Genomic DNA, 24,355 nt, shown 5'->3' with positions numbered 1-24,355 from the left:
TCACTGAATGGGAAAATACATCATTTGATTTTTATGTCTATTATGTATCTTATTTAAGGTAAAATCTGTCTTCTATCTCCTTCCTTAACATTTGATCTCATTGGCAAGAACAAAAGTCAATTACACACATAAAACTTTTGTCCTACAGAGTTTAACAATGTGCATAGCAAAGAAATGTGTGATCTTTTTTATTTATTCATAGCATTAAACTATTCATTGTAATCATCTGACTCTAAAAGAAATTCCTATCTTTCAAGTGCCTGAAGAGCCCAAGAAGATTGTTCCAGAGAAGAAAGTTCCTGTCATCAAAAAAGCAGAACCTCCACCACCTGAAGGTACTTACAGTAAAATATTCACTTCATTTTTGTGTGCTGCCTAAAACTTGACATTCTTTCCTTATTTTGTATTGGGCTGTATTATGTGTTGAACTGTCATCTGTATGTTACAGTGCTGAACAGACTTGTCAAATTTATGTGTACATATTGCATCTTGCAATTTTATATTATTAAACACTACTAATATCTTTAAAGTACCTGAGATGGCAAAGAAAGTTGTCCCAGTGAAGAAAGTCCCAACAGTTAAGAAGCCAGAAACACCAGAAATTAAAGGTATTCACATAATCATTGACATCATAATTTTTTTAAAGTACTCTGATATCTTAAAGTGGAATCCAATAAGTTGTCTTCATTGTTAGGGACAAAAATGTCCTCATTTTGCTTTCATTAATTTTAATGCTGCTCTGTTAATTATAGTTTCTTTATTCTTAACATTTTTTTCAATGTCTTTAAATACTCTTTTAAAAATAAAACTAATATTTTCAAAGTGTCTGAGCTGCCCAAGAAACTTGTTCCAGTAAAGAAGGAACCTGTGCCTGTTACCAAAAAACCAGAAGTCTGGCAAGAAAAAGGTACCTACTATGAAGAAAAAAATATGTATTTCTCTGAATGCTGTCTGCACATCTTAATCGTAGTTCTTAGAGCAAAAAATACTGAAGTATAAGTATATGCAAGAACAAATTTTACAGAAAAAAGGGGGAAATAATGAAGACAGAGAGAAAATGAGACAGACAAGTAGGAGAAATCCAGCCTATCCTGAGAGATAAGGCTGGATATAAAGATGACAGTCATATTTTAGAGTTCTTTGAATGCCAGTATAAGGCATGTACTTTAGTCTGTGGGCAATAGGAAGCTTCAGTGGTGTATAAATTAATAGGAGTTGGGCTTCAGATAACTGGCAGCAGTTCAAACTCTTAGAAAAGGATGATAATAGAAAAGAGCCATTGCAGTTACTTAAGGTCTTCAAAAATTGGACAAGATCAGTGGTGACAGAAATGGAAAAGGAGGTTGGATTTAAGAGAGGTGGAGATTGAGTTGGTGTCTCTTCTCAAAGCAATTAGGGAAATAGAGGAGCCCAAGATGATTGTAAGGGTTGAAGCTAAGCCATGAGGATGGTTCATTGGGTCCCCAAAATAAATTAATATTAGAAAGAAGATAGTAAATATATTTTTCACTTTTCAAGTATGGAAGTTGGGAACGTGCATCTGGAACTTAAGAAGGAGATCAGGGCTGGAGATGTAGATCTAGAAGTTATCACCATGGAAATAAGAGTTGAGAGTGCAGGAGTGATTGCTCAAAGAATGTAGAGCCAATTTTTAAAAGCATCAAAGTAGACCAGTGGAGAACATCCACACTTAAGGGTACGCAGAGGAAGAGAAATAAATGAAGAAGGCTGCAAAGACTCATTTATAAAAGAGGGTGCCTTGCCTCCAAAGCCATTTTCCCCAGAGAGTCTTATAAGATGAAGTACTTTCCCATGTATTCTTTGCCTGCTCTTTGCAGTATCTTGTACACCTTCTAAATTCTTAATAGTAAACAAAATCAATATCTTTAAAGTGCCTGAAGTTCCCAAGGAAGTCATCACAGAAGAGGAAGTGTCAGTTCCTACCCCTGAAGAACCAGAAGCTCCACCTGTCCAAGGTACATGACTGCTCTATAAATCTTGGAAAGATGACAGTTGTCTTCATTATCTTGCTTTGGTTGTAGATGGATCATTTGTATTTATCTGTTGTCTGTCTTATGTAGTGAAATTATTGGTATTTTTGAAGTCTTCTGAAGAATATGTTATAATGTGTAACTAAGTTGATATGTTGAAACTTAGCAGTTGCAGTATTCTATTCTGAATTCAGTCTAAAATATAAAACACTGTGTTTTTTAAGTTGCAAAGTCTCCTGAGGAAATAATATATGAAGAAAGAGCATCCATAACCATTGGTAGAAAAGTGACTCCCCCTGTTGAAGGTATTTATACATATATATATATATATTATATAAATATAAATATTTTTAATCTCTTGAAAACTCCTGTTAGAAATACAAAAGTATTTATAGGGTAACATTCCTTCTTGAAATTTTATATAAAAGCATTCTAGCACATGTTTGACTGCTTTGTTTTTCAAATCATTATACTTCTTTTGAAGTAGAATCTTTGATTATTCTTGATGGTAATTATAAATTCCAAAAGATACAGTTTACTGCGACAACACTGGAATAATTGTATTGGATCCTCAAATGATAACCCCATGTCAGATATTAAAAGTCATCTCATTTGCCATCAACATACATCAGATAGTCAGTAGAAAGCTTGAGTATAAGAAAATAGAAATCTTACCTCTTTTTTCTATGTAAGTGAATTTTTATGTTTTTGTTTTTGTGACTGTCATCTTTGCATCTATGTGAAATTTCTATGAGTCTTTGTGAAGAACTTTATATTACAGTCTCTTATCCTTTGTCAACATTCTTTAAAGATCGTGAAATTGAAAAGTATGTTAAGCCTGAAGAACCTGAACCTGAACCACAGCCAGAAGAAATACCAATACAAGGTATTCAGTTAATTGGACTTAAGTCTTCATCACCATATTCTTCATCTGATACATATGTGTTTTGCGTTGTTCTACATGTACAGTACGTCTCTTTGCACCTGTATGTAAGATATTCTGTTTTAAATGTGCATCTCAGTCTTATGTATTCATGTCATTTGTACTATTTATTTCACATCAATGTGGCTTATATGGATGCTTCCTTTGTTGTCTTTATTAGCGCCTCTGCTGTATTTCTCATTATCTATGTACAGTGTTGATATTCTTATATTTTATGCTGGACACTTTTACGTTTTATGTTGGATACCAATAATATGTATCCAAAAAAGCAAACTTTTTACTTCATAAATATACTAAAATTTCTACTGAATATACTGTATATCCACATACCAATTAACATATTCATATACTAATACTCCTGAAATACTCTTTTAAGAACCTGAACCTGAAAAGAAGGTTATTGAGAAGCCAAAACTCAAACCAAGGCCCCCAGCTCCTCCTCCAGCTCCACCTAAGGAAGACCTGAAGGAGAAAATGCTCCAGCTTAAAGGTATAAAATGCCACTTCCCAAGTTTTATTAACCTGCTCCAAACTTCTATTCAGACATCTGAAGTTGTACTTGCAAGAAATGTATTTTTAAAATATGTACTTTCGGACATGATCAAGTTGCGGGAATTCCATAGAGACCTGTGTTTCATGCTGCCCTGGGTGCCTTGTTGGGCCGTGGCTGCTGCCCCCAGGGTCAGAAAGTGCACCATTGTTAGCTTCATCCTGGCCATCTCAATGCAGGGACTGTCCAACTAACTTTCTCATGCAGAGTGGGGTGAAAGGATTTTCTGATTTCAAAGCGTGGTTGCTATGCATATCTTTGGGATCTTGTGCATGTGGAATGTAGAAGAAAACTCTGCAAGATATTTTTAATATTGCAGTAGCAAATTTATACAAAAGCCAAAACTTTGTTCTTAAAGAATGACATATGCTTTAAAATATACTATAGATAATATATTTATGGCATCCAATAGCTGATGTGTTCATAAACCATGAAAGGAAGGTATATGAACGCTCTGGCACTGCTTCCCCACTTTTTTTTTTTTTTGCAACTTAATAAAAACCCAGTTGTGTTCCGTGGTTGTCCTCACCATAGCCAGAAAGAGCGGTTATGGATACATTTGATATCCAGCATCTCTTCCCATTGTTAAACTTCCTTTCATTCTCTTTGCATTTAGGTTTTTCTTTGAATTGATTCAACATTACTTAATTTTTTTTTTTAACATTACTTAATTTTTTAAATAGCATCTTTAAAAGCTGAAATAAACTAGCAAAATCATATTATTCTTTTTATTTTAACAAAATGTTGTCTTATTTGTGGTGTCATGAGATTTCATGAGATTTCCCAATCTAAAATAATCTAGATATAATCTTAGGTGAGCAATTTTCCCATACTCACCTACACATGTACACAAAGCCAGAATTTTCCATGGTAAGACTTCTTTCTTGCCTCTCTACAACCCTCTTGGCCTGTAGGGGAAGCTTCTGGCATTTTTAATCAGACATAGAAAAAGTGATCACTTCTTAAAAGGCTACATATCTGTTGATTAATATATTCCATGAGGACACACACTTAAATACATTTCCCTTCATGTAAAATTTATATGCAAAGGAAGATTTCTTCCTCCTGCAAAGAACAAAAATTATCTTCCTTCTCAGCCAGACTTTAACTTACTACTCAAGTTTGGAGTAAAACTGCAATCTGTTTTCAGGTTTGAATGCTTCTTATATGTTCTTCAGTGGCTGTTCTTGGCTGTTATTAATGCTTTTGGGTTATAAGCAAAGCCTGGTTTTGATTCTTAGAGCAGGTATTTAATAATTTGCTTCAGATAAGACTAAATAAACAAATAATGAAAGTAAGATCTTCTTCTTTAAAGCTATTTCAAAGAAGAAAGTTCCTGAAAAACCTGAGGTTCTGGAAACAGTGGCCCTTACACCTCTGAAAGGTATTTCACAGTCTAGAAAACGCTCATATGCAGTATCCCTTCATCTGACTCCTTGCTCTTCCTGTTTTCTAGAATGTTCTTCTTCTTTCCTTTTTTAAAATAATCAGAGTAGTCTCATTGATTTCTTCTTTTTTGTAGCTTTTATGGTCCTGGTTCATGAGTATTGCTTTCTTTGTCTCCCATCAATTTCATACATTCCTGAATAGATGTTTTTTCCTTTGTCTCATCTATGTATGTCTTCTTGCATTTTCCTAAACTCAAAAATATTAAATTTTACTGGTTAGCTGACATCAATATCAGGGCACGTCTTAGATTAAAATGCTTTGCAATTTCACCTGAACAACAATATTTTAGCCAGTGTTATAAGCACTAAAAATAAGTCCTGTTCTCCTTCTATACTATTAAGGTGATTCATAGGGATTTCCTTGTGGCTTTCCTATCTCTTTTTTCTCATGGACTCCAAGACATTCTTTCAGGTGTACAGATCTCATGTCTGTAGGGAAATTTCATTGCCACTGCAGGTCATTTTTTCAAAATTTATTTCTCTTTAAACAATATTTTTCCCTATCTAAACTTAGACCCTAAAGAAAAATAAATGAATCATAAAACATCTATTAAAAATAAAATTGTGAATTTTTCCAGTAAGTATGGTGGGTAACAGTGTTCTGTTTAAGTAATTAACACATCCAGACTCATAAGTTGAATCTGTTCTTGTTTCACTCTGGAATTTTGGAAAAATCACCCATCTGAATGTATATTTCCTGATTTATAAAATGGAGATTACAAAATAATATTACTATGGATGTTAACCAGTAAAGGATTATTACAAAGCCACGCAAATATTAAAATGACATGTAATGACATATAATGACTTTAAAAGTAATAACTACAATGGTGTGTTCTACACCTGAGTCTCATATGTCAGTAAGATCTTAAAAATAAAATAATAATATGGAAAAACAAATACAAAGATACATTTTCACTATATCCATTAAATAAGAAAAGGATATTATGCCATTCCAACTTATGTTAATTAAATGCATGGGCATCTCCAGTTTGATCAATGAAAATGGTTTACATTACGAATATTGGTAACTTGAAAATAGTATCGAAGGCCAGCACAATTTATCATGGATAAAAAAATTTAATGTTTAACTGTGAAATTTTACTTAAAATATCAGTACTTGACATAAAAAAGTCATTATTTAAAGTGAAATATTTACATATTTGCCTTCTGCATGTTTAAATTTGAAGTAAGAGACTTAGGCATGGCTGTGTTTTCACATAAAACAAAAACTTTTTAATGAATTGCAAATGTCTTTTTTAAAGCACCAAATGGGAAATTTAGAAATAGCTAAGAATTCAGATTGTAGGTGTGTGAACAAATATAATGTTACATGATACAGATAAATAATGCTTTAAATTAGATTTTAATTGACATTAGTAGGAGGTAAAGTGGTTCAGTAATCAGTAAGTGTTTCTCTTTTTTTTTTTTTTCCCCATTCAAAACCATTAGGGCTATAGTAGTAATAGGAGGCTGCTGTATATAGTATCATCTGCCATGCTTGATATTCACTAAAGATGGGATTAATTTGGAATTCCTTGGTTCCATTTTAGTTTAAATTCAAGAACATTTTCTTATTCATTAAAAATAAGCTCTAACACCAGCTTTCAAATTCTATAGTTCTATAATTTTAGGTTAGTATTAGTTCAAAAAGGGGACCTTAAGAAAGGATGCTTCTCAAGAAACTTATCAAACTCCAGATCCTTTGGGTTTCTTCTCTCATCAGTGGAGAAGATTGAATAATGTCACTAACACCTACTATAGTTAATGGTCGGGGAGATATCAAAGTAGATTTGGGCAATCTACAATTGCAGATTGGGGCAAAGATGCTGTCAAGAACCTTGTATTTGATGAAAGATTCATAAAGTCTATATAGACACTTTTAAGATGAATGAATATATTTGCCTGTAGTTAATGCAACTGAATTTCATCACAAGGTTATATAGATGTTTGCAGAGGAAACAACTTGAAGTGTATTCTTTGCTTTCAAATTCTGTGATATTTATGTGTAACAAAAATTATTACTTATACAGTAGTTACTAGTTTTGAAAGAGACATTTTTCTTGTTGAAATTTACTTTTTATATGAATTCACTTCAAAATTTAAAATCATATTCTTTTAAGTGCTTGGAGGTGAAAAGAAAGTTCACAAATCACTTCCTGAACCTAAACCTCAACCAAAGGAAGAAGTTGTTCTCAAAAGCGGTATAGTATTTTTCAACTGTTATATCAGCTTCAAATACACACACAAAAAGGACTTGAAAGCTTACAAAATGTTTCTGTCCTTTGGTTTTCTTTTAATTAGATTCCCAATTTATCAAAATTCATTTGTTGTTGTATTGAAAATTAAATGTGATCATTTCCATCTTTTTAAAAGAAAACAAATTTTGTGAGCAGAGTATCTTGAAATTTACAACATTAATAGACATGACTAAATTGATAATATTCTAAACTAATGACTGTAGCTGCCATTGTCATAATCAAGTTATGTAGTAAAATACACTAAACCTCTTAAACACTCTAAATTACACCAAACTATTTAAGCCTAAACTCAGCATTCAGTTTTAAAAAGTGTAACACAGGATTACCACAACTAATAAATAACATTTTCTAAAAACTGAACTTTTTTCAACTAATAAAATATTAAAGAATTAGAAACAAGATATTTGAATGAAGAATCAAATTCTAACATTTTCTTCACATAGAATTACTTATTTCTAGGCTACATTTCTTTGGCCATCTCCACTTCAGTAAACTTTATACTTATTTAAATGCTTCTTTTCTCATTAAATTATGACATTGGATTGTGATTAGAATTTGTTGCTATTCAAATTATTCATTTTGTGTTTGGGTCTTTTCTACCAGGGATTTAACTCTGAACAGACTATCTACATAGATATAAAGTGACTCTGAGTGTTGTTTTAATTAACGTAACCACCTTTGATTTTTTTTTTTTAAGCATTTTTAGTGTAAATACCAAGTTCCCCAGTGCACTAGGTTGCATGCTTTTCACTTCCCTTGCTTTGTACATTATTTGCATTTGTCAAATTTATTCAACATCTTCATTTGTTTGTCTTGGTTTACATATAAATCTTTTTGTCTTTTAAGTTCTAAGAAAGAGACCTGAAGAAGAAGAACCTAAAGAAGAACCTAAAGAAGTAGAAAAAATTAAAAAACCTGCAGGTAGGAATCTCAGTAACAATTTGTGAAATTATCTTTTAACAAAATTGACATTTAACAAAAGGTTTATCTTGTAAACATAAATGGAGTTAAATATAAATGTAGCTTCATATTTCATCTGTCACATAGTCTGTGTTTTCCATTGTCTGCTTTCTGTTTAAATATTTTTATAGGAGTTCTCAAATACATTCATGCATTTCCCTGCACTTCATTATTATTATTATTATTATTATTATTATTATTATTATTATTATTATTATTATTTTGCCACTTAAGTTTTCCAGTAGAAACAGTTGTGAAATAATCAAGTTGGCTGCAAAATAACTTCATGGGAGGGTGTCAGAAATGTTTCATAAAATTTGGGGGCTTTTAAGTGGGCTGATTTTTATCATTCGCCTAGTCACAAAGAGTATATTTGGAACTATTTCGAAGTAATTTAGAAAGGGAGAGATAATGGAGTTGGGAGGCAAGTATAGGTGAAATAAAAGAAAGAAAAATAAATTGAAGCAGAGTCAAGAGGAGAAAATAGAAATTAATTGATAGAATGTAAGGGGTTTTTTTAAGCCATCAATAGAGCTTTTGAAAAAAGTTTGATCTGATTATTTCAGATCAGTTGATTTCGAAGGATTAAAATCCTAAAATAATGCTAGAAAATCATCTTATTATCTTAAAGTGCCAGAACCACCTCCAAAAGCTGTTGAAGAGGTTGAAGCACCTCCAGCTATTGTTACCAAAAGGGAAGGGAAAGTTCCTGAACCAGCAAAAGGTACAAACTTCCTGGCATTTTCTTAGTTGTCTCTAAAAATACAAATATGTGTCAATTAAAATATCATTACACTGGCATTAAGATTTGAACAGATGGCCTTGATCTGCTCATCTCATCCAGCTTAATTTTCTTTACCATTTCACTCTCATGTGCAGTTGCCTCATGTCCACCCATTTGTTAAATAAATTACTAAGTTTTAAAAACTAAAACAATTGTATTTATGGGCAATGAGATGAAAAACATTAGAACCAGTAAAACTGCCTTACTATATTTTCTAAGTATTTTGTTTAAAATGCAAAATAAACTTGGAGTGAGTATTTGATTTGGTGACTATATGTGTACAAATTCTAATACCTTCCAAGATATGTTAAACATGCCCAATTTTGGCTTGACTTTGTGAAAAACTTCAAAAATACTGTGATAATCTGCTTATTACTGTGAATTGTTTTAGTGCCTGAAGTTAAGCCAGCAGTACCTCTCCCTGTACTTGAACCAAAACCAAAGCCTGAACCAGGTAAGCAAGCTTATCCTCAATGTTGACAGCATATTCCTTCATGTTTCACACAATTAATGTGTAGCTAATAAGAAAAAGGGAGTAAAGTCTGCATGCATCAAATGATTTCTAATGTCCCAATGTATTATTAGATTATATTGCTATATTTTATTTAATATAATATGTTACATATAGTCAAATATATTATTATATTGTATATAGATTTTATTATAGTTAGAATATATTGTTCTCTGAAAAACCAGTTATTAGGAGATTTTAAAGTTACATCAGAGAAGGCAAATAGTCCACCAAATGATATTTTAGGAAGTGACAAAGGATACATTAATGCAATGGACATCTTTCTACAGAAGTGAAAATAATCAAACCACCTCCTTTGGAGCCCGCACCAGCCCCTATCGCTGCCCCAGTGACGGTGCCAGTCGTTGGAGAGAAAGCAGGTACTTATTCTGTGGTTCTCTTTTTGCTTGTTTGTTTTGATGGCTTAATAAAAACTTCATTAAAAATCAAGCTCTCTTTTTGTTGAAACATAGGCATCATTTCAATTGTGGGAGCTTATATAAATTCTCAATTAAATTTTCTTCATCTGCTGCTCTATAGCAACTTACTCTCTCACCCATGGCTGCCTATTTTGTTTCAATTGGAATGTACATTCCTGCAAAACACCATTTCTTTATATGCTTTTGAGATTAAGTAATGAATATGTTCAGTGCTGATGAAAATTAAGATGTACAGATACTCTCTAAGGACATACATATAGGAATCCCATGGAGATTCAAATTTTCCATGTGCCCTGCAGGAATCATTTCTCAGTTTTTAAAGATTGCATTTTGGGATAATGAAAAAGTTCTGGAAATGGATAGTGTTGATAGTTGCATAATATTGTGAATGTACTTAATGCAACTGAATTAAGTTGCATTAAAAATGGTTAAAATGGTAAATTTTATGGTTAAAATGGCAAATTTTATGTTAGGTATATTTTACCACAATGAACAGAAAAAAAAAAAAAAAGGACTGCATAGGTCAGCCTTTAAATCTATATAAGAATTTAGATCAATAATAATTTTCTTAAATGTACTAACTCAGTGGTACAGCTATCTCAGGTACAAACAAAATACTTATTAGTTGTACATGAGCTATTAGTAGTTCATCACTTAGGTGATAATCTCAAAACCAAAAATGATTTGACATGTATTGATCATTGATAAATACACGTCCTGACTATTTGATCTTTGGCTACTTCCTTCATCTCTTTAAATTTTAATTTCCTAGTCTGTAAAATCAGAATAATAACCATAACTACCTACTAGGATTACTCTGAGGATTAAATATATGCAAAACACTTAGCACAGTGCTTGGTACCTAGTAAGCCCTATAGAAATATTTGGGTTTTTATTGTGTTTAATAACATGAGACAATATACTATGTTCTTCTGGCTGGAGTTTAATTTTAATATTTATATTAACATATTTTGTCACTGTATTTATGGTTTGGGCGTTATTCTTTTAAGCTTTTATGATTTCTATGTGATAACTTTTATTAGTTCAGAGAAAGACAATAACTGCCATTGAGATAATTAAGTATGTGTAAAAATACAGCTTTTCTCACATCCCCAGGGCCTGACACTAGGGAATTGATTCTACAGTTTATACTGCCCCTGAGTGAACTGAATTAAACTCTAAGTATAGGAACTGTCTTGGTTCTGCCTTAGTTCATTGTCTAATTAAGGTAAATCTTCAAAAGAATCCGTGCATTTGTAGAACATAGACCCTTTCTTTTTCCTTAGTCTTCTCTGGATTTATCGGCCCAACTTAATAAAGAAAGCCCTTTAGTAACTTCTGGGTCATTTCCCTTTTGCCTACATTGATTCCTTATTGACAAAAACGTTATTTCCTTGGTTCACATAACCAGCATATACATAAACATATAAAATACTTTACATAGCTAGGCAAGAATAAAACTCTTTTTCACAAGGAAAGAGTAAGCCTTCCAGAAATGGGAGAAGAATTACTTGCTGAAACTAATTTTTTAATCCTAAAAAGATTGGCAATTTAGCTTGGTCACATCATTCTCAGAATATGCCTTCTTGGAAATATCCAAATATTCTCCGTGGAAGTCATATAAATCTAATTTTTTCTTTATGCATTAATATTTATAATAAAGAGCATGACTCATCCCATGTGGTTTATTACTAAGCATGAAATAAGTCTGAAAATTGTTTAAATGCTGAGTTTTATTTTTATTTCAGAAGCCAAAGCACCGAAAGAGGAGGCTGCCAAGCCAAAAATTCCCATCACAGGTAAGATTCATTTCCCTGTACCTGAATTGTGACCTTTCACTCTGGGAAACTTTACATTCAAGGGAAACTTTCTATATGAGGGGGAAAAAATTCAAAATTTATATCAATCTTTATGACTTCTAATTGATTCTGCAAAAACTAGTATGTCTTCTGATATTGCAACTAATATACCTCTAATATTATTCAAGTGGGTAATACATATATCAAATATATACTTTAGCATAATAAACCCTATAAGCTCCTAGTTTCATTCTTCATATACATGATATTTATACATGACAGATAAAGCAATTAGACGCTAATCTGGACATTATATATTTGGCTTTAAAACTTGAGAAAATGAAGAGCATTTATTATTCATGGATTCCTTATGCCACCCCATTTTCTTTCTGAAAGAAAGCAGGATAACTTCAATTGACCTTTCAGTTGCCTAGTCTTTAATTTTCTCTTCTTGTCTTCTGGTCGCTCTATCACTGGTTTCATCCAGCAGACAGCCAGATATGCACTTTCTGAACGTTATGGAAATGCCAATTCAACTTTTAATTTTATTTTGAATTAGGTGTAGCCAAAAAGACTCCTTCACCAATAGAAGCTGAAAGGAAAAAGTTAAGACCAGGAAGTGGTGGAGAGAAACCGCCTGCCGAAGCTCCATTCACCTACCAGCTGAAGGCTGTGCCACTGAAGTTTGTGAAAGGAATCGAAGACATTGTCTTGACTGAATCTGAGTCAGTTGGCTCTTCTGCAATCTTCGAGTGTTTAGTCTCCCCCTCCACTGCATTAACAAGCTGGATGAAAGATGGTAGCAATATCCGTGAGAGCCCAAAGCACAGATTCATCGCTGATGGGAAAGACAGAAAGCTGCATATCATTGACGTTCATCTTTCTGATGCTGGCGAATACACCTGTGTTTTACGTCTGGGAAACAAGGAAAAGACCTCCACTGCGAAACTGATTGTTGAAGGTAATTTCCAGTCTTATGAATACGGTCTGTATTAAACTTTAACACAGTTAAACCTCAATGGCAACTTTTATTATCATTTTAGACAAAACCTCTTATTTCCAAGTTCTATTTCATTGGAAATGTTGTACGTATTGAAAAGTCTCTGCAGATTCTTAATACCACAATTCTCCACAGAACTTCCTGTGCGTTTTGTAAAAACGCTTGAAGAGGAAGTCACAGTGGTCAAAGGACAGCCATTGTACTTGAGCTGCGAGTTAAATAAAGAACGTGATGTGGTCTGGAGGAAGGATGGCAAGATTGTGGTGGAGAAACCCGGCAAAATTGTGCCCAGTGTCATTGGCTTGATGCGGGCCCTGACCATCAGTGATGCAGATGACTCTGATGCAGGGACATACACAGTGACTGTGGAAAACGCCAGCAACCTGGAGTGCTCATCCTGCGTGAAAGTAGTAGGTCAGTACTTTGCTGGGAAATTTAGTTCTCCTTATTATTATGTTAAGAAAAGAAAAGAGAGAATTTTATTTCCCAGTATCAGGATATCAGTAGTCTTATGCCTTATCTAAGAGGGGGAATATCAAATCATAGCAGATTCATCGTGTCTAGTTTTGAGAGTTTTTTCCTATTTCTGAAATTTACTAAGGAAGTTATTTACATTACTTGTTCAGATCATAATTATCTTTCTGACCTCACTGTCATACAGAAGTCATTAGAGACTGGCTGGTGAAACCCATCCGAGATCAGCATGTGAAACCCAAGGGGACAGCTGTTTTCACCTGTGTCATAACAAAGGATACTCCAAACATTAAGTGGTTCAAAGGATATGATGAAATCCCCTTGGAACCAACTGATAAGACTGAGATAGTAAGAGATGGAAATCATATACACCTCAAAATTAAGAATGCTATGCCAGAAGATATTGATGAATATGCAATGGAAATTGAAGGGAAAAGATACACTGCAAAGCTGACACTTGGAGGTATAAAAATCTTACCTTTTATTCTCAAAGATAAGTTTTGTACATGTGCCTGAGGCAAAACAATGTACACACACACACACACACACACACACACACACGAAAGCATCTTTAGGTTGTTGAAAGCCTTATGGTATTTCATCCTTTACCAATGCAGATCGTGAAGTTGAATTGCTTAAACCAATAGAGGATGTTACCATTTATGAGAAAGAAAGTGCAAGCTTTGATGCAGAAATCTCAGAAGCAGACATTCCCGGAGAGTGGAAACTGAAGGGAGAACTTCTAAGACCCTCACCTGTGAGTAATTTCTAATTTTAAGTTGTTAGTCATATACACAAATGAACCTATCTACAAAACAGAAACAGACTTGCAGACAGAGAGAACAGACTTGCCAAGGGGGAGGCAAGATTGGGGAGGGATGGATTGGGAGTTTGGCGTTAGCAGATACAAACTATTACATATAGAATGGTTAAACAACAAGGTCCTACTGTATAGCACAGGGAACTATATTCAATATCCTGTGATAAACCAGAATGGAAAAGAACATTAAAAAATGTATACATATGTATAACTGAATCACTTTGCTGTACAGCAGAAACTAACACAACATTGTAAATCAACTATACATCAATAAAAAAAAAATAAGTTGTTAGTCATATAAAATAACTACATTCTATAATCAGGTTTGACATTCAGATTTGGTTCAGTAATGATGGAGTTACTTCCAGCTTCTGAAGTCTCCAAGAGGGGGAGAAATTTGATGCGTTATTTGTGGACAGCTTGGCAATTTTTTAAAAATTTTATGACAAAACACTTTTCCTTATTTTTATTAGTAGTATTACAGTTATTTTTATGACTGTAGAAATCTGTATCTGAAACATTCTATCTCATTCAAATGCTAACTAAAACTGCCATTTTTCAGACGTGTGAAATCAAGGCAGATGGTGGAAAACGCTTCTTGACTTTGCACAAAGTCAAACTGGATCAGGCCGGTGAAGTTCTTTACCAGGCACTTAATGCAGTCACGACTGCCATTCTGACAGTAAAAGGTATTGGCCTTTAGAACTCGTGGAGTGTGCCCAACTTCATGTTATAGTCCTCTGCATTCTGAAAAACCTCATTCTTAATGTTTGATTTTCAGAAATCGAACTTGACTTTGCCGTGCCCCTGAAGGATGTCACGGTCCCAGTAAAGCGACAGGCTCGATTTGAATGTGTCCTCACTCGAGAGGCAAATGTTATATGGTCTAAAGGACCTGATATAATCAAGTCATCTGACAAATTTGATATCATTACTGATGGAAAGAAACACATTCTTGTCATCAATAATTCTCAGTTTGATGACGAAGGGGTCTATACTGCTGAAATGGAGGGCAAGAAGACCTCAGCACAATTATTTGTTACAGGTGAGAGCTGGTGAGATCTGCCTCTAACATCCCATAGTTAGGCACATGAATATCTGACTTTAAAGACAGAACACCAAGTTCTAACAGCTGTAAGTGACCATTGGCCCCATGACTTTATTTTCACATTGCCATCAAAAAAAAACCCCTTAATTTTTTTTTAATGGAGGATAGCTCCATTTGAAAAGGTGACTCAGTAAATGCCATGTGAAACAGATTCTTTCTACCAGACAGATTAGAGTGGAATATTTCTGAACTAAATTGTATTTCTGAGCATATTACCTTGCATTGCAGGTATAAGATTGAAATTCATATCACCTCTGGAAGATCAAACAGTGAAAGAAGGTGAAACAGCAACTTTTGTCTGTGAACTTTCTCATGAAAAAATGCACGTAGTCTGGTTCAAAAATGATGCCAAACTCCACACAAGCAGAACTGTACTCATCTCATCGGAGGGCAAGCTTCACAAGCTGGAAATGAGAGAAGTGACACTGGATGATATATCCCAGATCAAAGCTCAGGTTCAGGACCTGAGCTCCACAGCAAATCTGAAGGTCTTAGGTATATGTGACCAACTATAACCAGAGAGCCAGTTTTTCGATGGTGGGAGTGGGTAATAGTTAAACATTTTGCAACCTGTAACTCTTTAATTACCTTTCATTTTCACGTTCTTCTGATTATCTGCTGAATGTCTTTTACAGAGGCCGATCCCTACTTCACTATGAAATTACATGAGAAGACTGGAGTCGAGAAGGATGAGATTACTCTGAAGTGTGAAGTGAGCAAAGATGTGCCAGTGAAATGGTTTAAAGACGGGGAAGAGATTGTACCTTCACCCAAATACTCTATCAAGGCAGATGGCCTGCGCCGCATCTTAAAAATCAAAAAGGCAGAACTGAAAGACAAAGGCGAATACATGTGTGACTGTGGCACAGACAAGACAAAAGCAAATGTCACTGTTGAGGGTGAGTTGCGTAAAATTTTTAAATGTACCCTATCTGAACCTGCAGTTTATTTGTTCAGTCATTCGAACAAAAGTCTGTATAATTTCAGCCCAACTAATAAAAGTGGAAAAACCTCTGCATGGAGTAGAAGTGTTTGTGGGTGAAACAGCTCGCTTTGAAATCGAACTTTCTGAACCAGATGTCCATGGCCAGTGGAAATTAAAAGGAGAGCCTTTAACTGCTTCCCCTGTAAGTCACAATGATCTGATCACACAGGCGGGGGGCTTGCTTGGTTGTTGGTGAAAAATGATACATTTCTGGTATGAAATGTCTTGATTATTTGTAGGAATAACCAGTGATGAAAATGATGTTCTCCTTCTCTTTCCTCCTAACCTCACTCCAAACAGGACTGTGAAATCATTGAAGATGGGAAGAAGCATATTCTGGTCCTTTATAACTGCCGGCTGGATATGACAGGCAAGGTCTCCTTCCAAGCCGCCAACGCTAAATCTGCAGCCAATCTGAAAGTGAAAGGTACACTCCACCTACCAGCCACCCTTCTGTATTTTCTTTGCCAGGCTTCCTTATGAGACCCAGAATTGACGAATGGAATCATATTCTGCCTTCATTCACACCCTCTTCTTTTTTCAGAATTGCCACTTATCTTCATCACGCCTCTCAGTGATGTTAAAGTCTTTGAGAAAGATGAGGCTAAGTTTGAGTGTGAAGTATCCAGGGAGCCCAAAACATACCGTTGGCTGAAAGGAACCCAGATAATCACAGGCGATGACAAAACTGAGCTTCTTAAGGACGGCACTAGGCATTCGCTGGTGATCAAATCTGCTGCTTTTGAAGATGAAGCAAAATACATATTTGAAGCTGAAGATAAGCACACAAGTGGCAAACTGATCATTGAAGGTAAGCAGTTTTATCAGATAGGCCAACTTTAATTGCTTTTTTTTTTTTTTTTTTTTTTGCTTTTATATATCCTCCTTTAAGGACTGGAATTAATAAGGGTTTTTTTTTTTTTTTTTTTTTCTTGATAGGAATCCAACTCAAATTCCTCACCCCACTCAAGGATGTAACAGCCAAAGAGAGGGAAAGTGCTGTGTTTACTGTGGAGCTGTCCCATGATAACATTCGTGTTCACTGGTTCAAGAACGACCAGCGCCTGCATACCAGCAAGTTGGTCTCAAAGCATGATGAAGGGAAAACCCATTCCATCACATTCAAAGACCTCTCTATTGATGACACCTCTCAAATTAAAGTAGAAGCTATGGGGTTAAGTTCAGAAGCCAAACTCACTGTACTAGGTAGGTGCTTTTTTTTTTCAATTTAATTTTATTGCATTCAATTCATCAGAAATTTGTGGAGTATCTACTACATAAAATTCTTTCAAGGGTTATATTGCATGAAAGCAACACCTGTCCTTAAGAAACTATCAGGTATATTATTAGGCTTGTTTCTCAAATGTTTTTACCTAAAAATATGAGGATTTTAAAGGGATAGACTCTGGCTCACAAAATAGCCAGTTCAAATCAGAATTAAAACTCAATTAATTACTGAGCCCTGTCATGTTTAAAATAGGAATATAAATACTTCTTCTCCCCTCACTTTATCAAAATTATTTCAGAAAAATGTTTTTCAAGTCCCTAGGAATCACAGAACTTACATTAATAAAGCTCTTTGTTTTTCCTGGGCCCTTAGTATTAGGCAGATTATATATAAAGTCTAACGTATATAGAAACTATCAAAGGCAAACGATTGATATAAGAAAAACTAATAATGTGAATCTGAAAGCTTACAGGTAAACTAGTCATAAGAGATTTGCTAAGAAATTAAAAATTCATCCGAATACTGAAGGAACACATAATTAGGTTTGAAGCTAAATTTCATTGTATCTTTCAAACTACTGTTAATAAAATAGTTCAAAATATAATATAGATGGATTAGATTTTGATAAATCCCAGGCATTGATTCTGTTTCTAACTTTTAGAGAACTTTTGAACATAAACATGTTAAATGTTTGTGGAAGCATGGTGCAATTTCTAAACATACCCAGACCTCTGTGAGCTGCCTCTTAAACTTTCCAAGAGACTGTCATCTCCTTAAGTGGTTAATAAAATTTTTTCACTTATACTTTACTTGCAGAGGGAGATCCATACTTTACAGGAAAGCTTCAAGATTACACTGGCACAGAGAAAGATGAAGTGATTCTACAGTGTGAAATTAGCAAAGCAGATGCACCGGTGAAATGGTTTAAAGATGGACAGGAGATAAAGCCATCTAAAAATGCTGTTATTAAGGCAGATGGCAAGAAGCGCATGCTAATCCTAAAGAAAGCCTTGAAATCAGATATTGGACAGTACACCTGTGACTGTGGGACAGATAAGACCTCAGGAAACCTTGAGATTGAGGGTAAGGAAATTTCCACGTGTTTCACTGTTGAAGCTGTTGGAGTTATTTCTGCCAGAGGCCAATGACACATGCTGACCCTGCACTTTTCTAGATCGGGAAATTAAACTGGTGCGACCCCTGTACAGCGTGGAGGTGATGGAGACTGAGACGGCCCGCTTTGAAACCGAAATCTCGGAAGATGATATCCACGCCAACTGGAAACTCAAGGGAGAGGCACTACTCCAAACACCTGTAAGGCTATTTCTGAACTTGTCAACACCTAGAGGAGCTGTATGAAATAGAAAAGGACAGGAGAAAAGTCAGACTGCACGCAAGGCATTTAAAACATATCAGGTTCTTTAACCTCAAACCAAAGAGAGCTATTAGGGTCTATGAATGGGCTTGGACAGGTACACTTGCATTATTTTTGACCCAGCATAGTGGTATGAGGCTGTAGATATTCTGTGATGCTGCTAGTTGGTTCAAAATGATGCGGCTAAAATAAACATTGCCTTCATGAATAATATTTGTTAGCTTTCTTTCACAAAACTCAAAATTATATAGTCACCTCACCAGTTATTTGTAAATTCCTTTAATTAAGATATTATATCCTCAGAAAAAAATACCAAAGAAGATGATTGCCTACAAAACCTTTTCTTTCTTTGGGTACAGGAGTGTGAGATCAAGGAAGAAGGCAAAATGCACTTCCTTATTTTGCACAACTGCCGCCTGGACCAGACCGGTGGGGTAGATTTCCAAGCTGCCAATGTTAAATCTAGTGCCCACCTCCGAGTAAAACGTAAGTATTATGTGTTTCTGCCGAAAACAAATTGTATAGCTCTGCAGCAAATGGATGTGAGTGAAATTAATTGGATTTATTCAATTAATTAGAAAACATTTTTAAAGTATAGAAACTGGCTTTCTTGTATTTACTTTTTGTCATCCTCATACAACTGTGGTTCAGATTCTAAAGTTTTGGAAATTTCACTGACCTTGCCATTTGAACAAAAGAAAATTAAGTCAGAATCTCCCACTTCGTAATCCTTTCACTCAAAGTAGATATTCACAGAACAAGAATCTAACTCAGAACACTTAAAGACCCTTAAAGAAGTCCTTCAAGTGGCTGTACAAGTATAGCACCATAAAGAAAAACTTTGCTGTGTGGGCATTTCAGACTCATTTCAGGCTAACATTTTTGGAAGGTGCAAAAGTGTTTATGGATTGGACAGGCTATGAGATTGAGCGGCCCTTGTCCTCTCCCAACCAGAGGCTTGGTTATTTTGGAAGTTGCATACCTTACGTAGCAAGAGGAACTTGACGCCCGGCACAGAGACAGATGCAGCACTAATTTCCCGCTGACCTTACATATCAGAACGAAAGGGCCCCTACAGATACCCACTCTCAGGCCACTAGCTCTCCCCTTCTGGGCACCAAGGGGCCACGTCCACATGGGAGTGAGAACAGTGGGCAGTCCTGTGGCTCTTTCCTTCTTGAAGAGAGCAACCATGGAGATTAATAACTAAATCTGTATTTATCCTTTTGGAATTACAAAATGAGTCACCCACGGCTTTTTCCTTCCTCTCGCAAAGCACGAGTCATTGGTCTTCTGAGGCCTCTAAAGGATGTCACAGTGACTGCAGGAGAAACAGCCACCTTCCACTGCGAGCTGTCTTATGAGGATATCCCAGTGGAATGGTACCTCAGAGGGAAGAAACTAGAGCCCAGCGATAAGGTAAGAAGCAGGAGTGCCGTTGCCTTGCCTTGCTCTTCCTTTTCCCTCAGTTCTTTCATCTTCACGTGTGTGTCCCTTTGTTCTTTGCTTTCCTACGTCCCCTCGTCTCCCTTTCCCTTTCTTTTCCCTCCTCAAGCCTGATTTCTGCTGAAATTGTAAAGCAGATTCTTCTCATTTTTGTTGGGTTTAACCTGATGATATTTTTATTGAAATGGAAATTAACATTTTAAGTACGATCAAGTTTTAGGTTTTTGAAGAAAAGGCAAACACTCATTAGCTATCAGTGATAGTTTAATTCATCGGAAGACAGGAAGGATCAAAAAGGCTTTCTGACTCGATGCGTGCTAAGGAGGGTACAGATTAAGTTTTATGGCTAATTCTGTCCATGCTATCTAGTGTTCTGCATATAAGAAGATTAAGAGGAGAGGATGGAAATTCCATTTCAGACAGTTGATCAAGTAGTTGAGATAACTTCTGGGCAGATATCTGCTCTTCAAGCATTTCTCCAAAGCTATTTTTAACCCTCAAGTGCTTTGAGCTGTGCAAATTCTGGAATGCAAGTGGACTATTTAAAGTGCAACGGATGGTGCTGGCAAGAAAGAAGGGCTCTGTGATTACCCACATGTATGAACAAATATACTTTAAGAAGTTTTAGGGAATAACTAGCTTCTGGCGTTACCCCAAATTTCACCCATAAGTAAAAACCAGAGTGATTATTCAGATAGGCCCAAAATACAGTTTACCCAAATTGAGCTATGTATTTTGCCCCCTAAGACAATGTGTGCGTGTCTAAATTATCTTTATAATTCACCATTAATTTTGAATTCTTGAAATAAAATTATAGAAAATGCCCAACGTGGGTTGGAAAGAAAGCACAGGGCATTTCATTGTTCTCTGTCAGTTTTTTTTCAATATTTTTAGAAAGAGTATCAAATGTGGCATCAAGCTTTCAGTTTAAATCAAGCTGTTAAGAATTATAGGAACGTAATTTAAAAGGGATTCAGTTTAACAAAGAACCACAAAGTTGATTAAAGTATTAGAAGGAAAATGCCTTTGAACAACTGTTCTCAAACAAACAAACAAACAAAAAATTAGTATTCTACCAAAGTGATTGAAAGGTGATTCAGTTAACAGTCATCTGAGAGACAAAATCTGCCTGCTATACTGACAATAATGACCAGTTGATCTCCTTTGTTACCAAGGATAGAAAAAGCAGCCATACGTTCAAATTGCAGCAAGAGAATAAAGTTTAATATGAGGAAACTGTCCTCACCGTGAGGTCTTCTAAATACTGAACTGGGTGATGGAGGCATCTCCACCTTCAAGTTTGCTTTTTAAAAATATACATTTGTCCAATTAAGTGTGCTTTAACTGCTTTCATGTCTAAAGGCAGAGAATTGGTTGACTTCAAAATCCTTTCTAGATCTGTAAATTCATGATTTGAATAAAGGAACACTACTTAAGGACAAATGATATTATTCTTTTGCTACTAAATATTTTTTGCTCAAATTAAGAGCTTTTATTAAAGATCAACCATTATTTCTAATGTAAAAACTATACTATTTTATTTTGTTTTATTTTTTATTTTTTTAAATTTTTATTGGAGTATAGTTGATTTACAATGTTGTGTTAGTTTCAGGTATACAGCAAAGTGAATCTGTTATACACATACATATATCTACTCTTTTTTAGATTCTTTTTCCATATAGGCCATTACAGAGTATTGAGTAGAGTTCCCTGTGCTATACAGTAGGTCATTATTAGTTATCTATTTTATTTATAGTAGTATATATAAAAACTATGCTATTTTAAATTAAAATGTAGACTCCTAAAAATCTGAGTTACATTTCTTTTACTAAAATACACACACACACACACACACACACACACATTTATCTTATTGTCACGGAACTTTTTTCTCAGGTTAGAAAGGATCACCTTACTATAATTCTATTGGGCCTTTTTGTGTCTCTCTTGGCATAGGAATTTTAATCTTTTACTTTAGCCACCTAAAATAATTCAGCCTTTTGTAAACTTGCTGGTATATTATTAAAAGTCTCTTTTTATAAAGAACTTAAATATAAACTGTGAAATAAAGTCATTTTACTACATTTTGCAAGTTTTGTTTAAATTAAGTCTATCAGAACAAACTAGCTATTATCAATTTAATTCAGACCTTTCATCTTCACTTTGGTATAGTTTTTGGAGGCTAAACATTCTGCAACCAAACAAAAACACATTATTAGAATAGAAAATCGAAAGAGAAAATTTCAGAAATGAGTTGTGGTTTTTTTCCCCCCTTTGGCCATCAGTCCAGGAAAAGACTGCTAAGTCCTAAATGGCCATTGAGAATTTTGTATTTAAACTTTCATAGCTTGGTCACAGTCATAATGCCTATTGTATTATAGTAATATGCTTCCATTATAAGTTAACAATATTTTAAAGGAATAATCTCTAACATTATCTTTACATAATCTACTACAAAATCTTCAGCATTCACATTATTGGTTTATTTTTATAAAGTAGCTGTTAGTTTTTTTCCCTTTAACATAATCAGCGTGTACTGTATATGAGCTATTTCCTAAGAACCACTGTGTCCTGAGCCAAGTTCTCAGTAACAGAATATTCTAGAGTAGCCTCAGAGGAATTTCAATGATAAAACAACATGTTAACAGATAAGACATACCTGTTGGTGGATTAGAACCTGAGATACGTTTTAAAATAGCCCTAAATCACAGTCCAAATTTTAAATTCAAAATTTATATTGAAACGTCATCACAGAAACGATTTTTCTCCCATTCAAGCACCATGTCCTTGAATAAGTAGCTGTATTCCTAGGACATATCTTAATTACCTTCTCCTATTTATTTTCCCTTATTATATTTTTGGCTTTCTCAATTATTAAGGTAGTTATATTAATAACCATGCCCAGCTCTTCACCAAGGAAAAAACCTTTATATGAAATTTTATTCCTGACTCTTTTTTTTACACCAGCGTAATAAACAGTTCCACTGGTGAAAAATTTTGACATTATTCTTAACTGTAAGTGAACTGTGAAGCAAAGTCAATCTGTATGACAGGGCACAGTGTCTTACGGAATTTTTGGATGGTAGAACTAGAAGAACCTCCAATTCTTTCTTTTATATTCTTTTTCTCTTCCAGTTTTATTGATATATAATTGACGTACAGCACTGTATAAGTTTAAGGTGTACAGCACAATGATGTGACTTACGTATATCATGAAATAATTACCATAATGTTTCATGAAGATCCATTATCTCATATAGATATTAAAGATATAGAAAAAAATTCTTTTCCTATGATGAGAACTCTTAGGATTTACCCTCTTAACAACTTTCATATGTAACATAGAGCAGTGTTAATTATATCTATCATGTTGTACATTACATCGCTAGTACTTATTTATCTTATAAATAGAAGTTTCTACCTTTTGACTGCCTTCCTCCAGTGAACCCCCATCCTCACCCCACACCCCGAGAAAATACAGATCTGATCTCTTCTTCTGTGAGTTTGTTTGTTTTTGAAGTATAATTGACCTATAATACTATATTAGTTCCTGGTACATAACATAGTGATTCTATATTTCTATAGATTTCAAAATGATCACCATGATAAATTTAGTTACCATGCATATATTCTTAAACTGCACCTTTTTTTTTTTCAAAAAACTAGGTGGTCACACGTTCAGAAGGAAGAGTTCATACACTTACTCTGAGGGATGTAAAGTTAGAAGATGCTGGAGAAGTCCAACTAGTAGCAAAAGATTTCAAAACGCAAGCCAACCTCTTCGTGAAAGGTAATCACATGGCTTATTTTTAAAAACATGTATAATGCAGAGGTTCATAAATAATGCCAACTCTCAACTATCTGTATGTGGTAAGTACCACAGATCATTAAAATCCACCAAATATCAGAAAGTCTAATTTTACTTTTTGGCTTAACAAAATAGTTCACAGACTACTAAAAAAAAAAAAAAAGCCAAAATTGGCTAGAATAGGTTTTACTTCCTTTTTCCATCCCCACTGTTTTTACTGCATTTCATAAACAGCTGGAGGAAGAATTATTATCAATAGGTATCTATCACTCTCTTAACCAAGAGTTGGCTATTATTTCCTTGATGTTTCATATTCTCTAAAAATGCTTTTCCTCTGTATATTAAAATAATGATGAAACATGATTATTAGACGAAAACATCTGAGTGGAATCAAAACTTACAAATGAAACTTAAAAACAGAAAA

The 24,355-nt window shown here is 34.5% G+C and overlaps 1 protein-coding gene across 1 annotated transcript in view; it reads left to right on the top strand.

Annotated features, from left to right (window-relative positions):
* TTN (titin) overlaps positions 1 to 24,355 on the top strand; it is a 287,707-nt gene that overhangs the window by 163,576 nt on the left and 99,776 nt on the right. The window contains exons 173-203 of the mRNA XM_036857396.1: positions 258 to 335; positions 531 to 608; positions 824 to 907; positions 1,893 to 1,976; positions 2,216 to 2,296; positions 2,803 to 2,877; positions 3,311 to 3,424; positions 4,800 to 4,868; positions 7,056 to 7,136; positions 8,040 to 8,114; positions 8,785 to 8,877; positions 9,329 to 9,391; positions 9,739 to 9,828; positions 11,637 to 11,687; positions 12,247 to 12,648; positions 12,823 to 13,101; positions 13,349 to 13,624; positions 13,779 to 13,918; positions 14,544 to 14,670; positions 14,763 to 15,026; positions 15,318 to 15,584; positions 15,725 to 15,988; positions 16,077 to 16,216; positions 16,375 to 16,501; positions 16,619 to 16,885; positions 17,014 to 17,280; positions 18,119 to 18,385; positions 18,477 to 18,616; positions 19,037 to 19,163; positions 19,954 to 20,096; positions 23,790 to 23,913. Coding sequence (XP_036713291.1) covers positions 258 to 335; positions 531 to 608; positions 824 to 907; positions 1,893 to 1,976; positions 2,216 to 2,296; positions 2,803 to 2,877; positions 3,311 to 3,424; positions 4,800 to 4,868; positions 7,056 to 7,136; positions 8,040 to 8,114; positions 8,785 to 8,877; positions 9,329 to 9,391; positions 9,739 to 9,828; positions 11,637 to 11,687; positions 12,247 to 12,648; positions 12,823 to 13,101; positions 13,349 to 13,624; positions 13,779 to 13,918; positions 14,544 to 14,670; positions 14,763 to 15,026; positions 15,318 to 15,584; positions 15,725 to 15,988; positions 16,077 to 16,216; positions 16,375 to 16,501; positions 16,619 to 16,885; positions 17,014 to 17,280; positions 18,119 to 18,385; positions 18,477 to 18,616; positions 19,037 to 19,163; positions 19,954 to 20,096; positions 23,790 to 23,913 — 4,737 coding nt within the window. The remainder of the gene's footprint in view (positions 1 to 257; positions 336 to 530; positions 609 to 823; positions 908 to 1,892; positions 1,977 to 2,215; positions 2,297 to 2,802; positions 2,878 to 3,310; positions 3,425 to 4,799; positions 4,869 to 7,055; positions 7,137 to 8,039; positions 8,115 to 8,784; positions 8,878 to 9,328; positions 9,392 to 9,738; positions 9,829 to 11,636; positions 11,688 to 12,246; positions 12,649 to 12,822; positions 13,102 to 13,348; positions 13,625 to 13,778; positions 13,919 to 14,543; positions 14,671 to 14,762; positions 15,027 to 15,317; positions 15,585 to 15,724; positions 15,989 to 16,076; positions 16,217 to 16,374; positions 16,502 to 16,618; positions 16,886 to 17,013; positions 17,281 to 18,118; positions 18,386 to 18,476; positions 18,617 to 19,036; positions 19,164 to 19,953; positions 20,097 to 23,789; positions 23,914 to 24,355) is intronic.

Source organism: Balaenoptera musculus, chromosome 7, assembly GCF_009873245.2.
Source record: "Balaenoptera musculus isolate JJ_BM4_2016_0621 chromosome 7, mBalMus1.pri.v3, whole genome shotgun sequence".
NCBI lineage: Eukaryota > Metazoa > Chordata > Mammalia > Artiodactyla > Balaenopteridae > Balaenoptera > Balaenoptera musculus.
The sequence above is the reverse complement of the archived record's forward strand: the minus strand, read 5'-3'. Positions and strand labels throughout refer to the sequence as shown.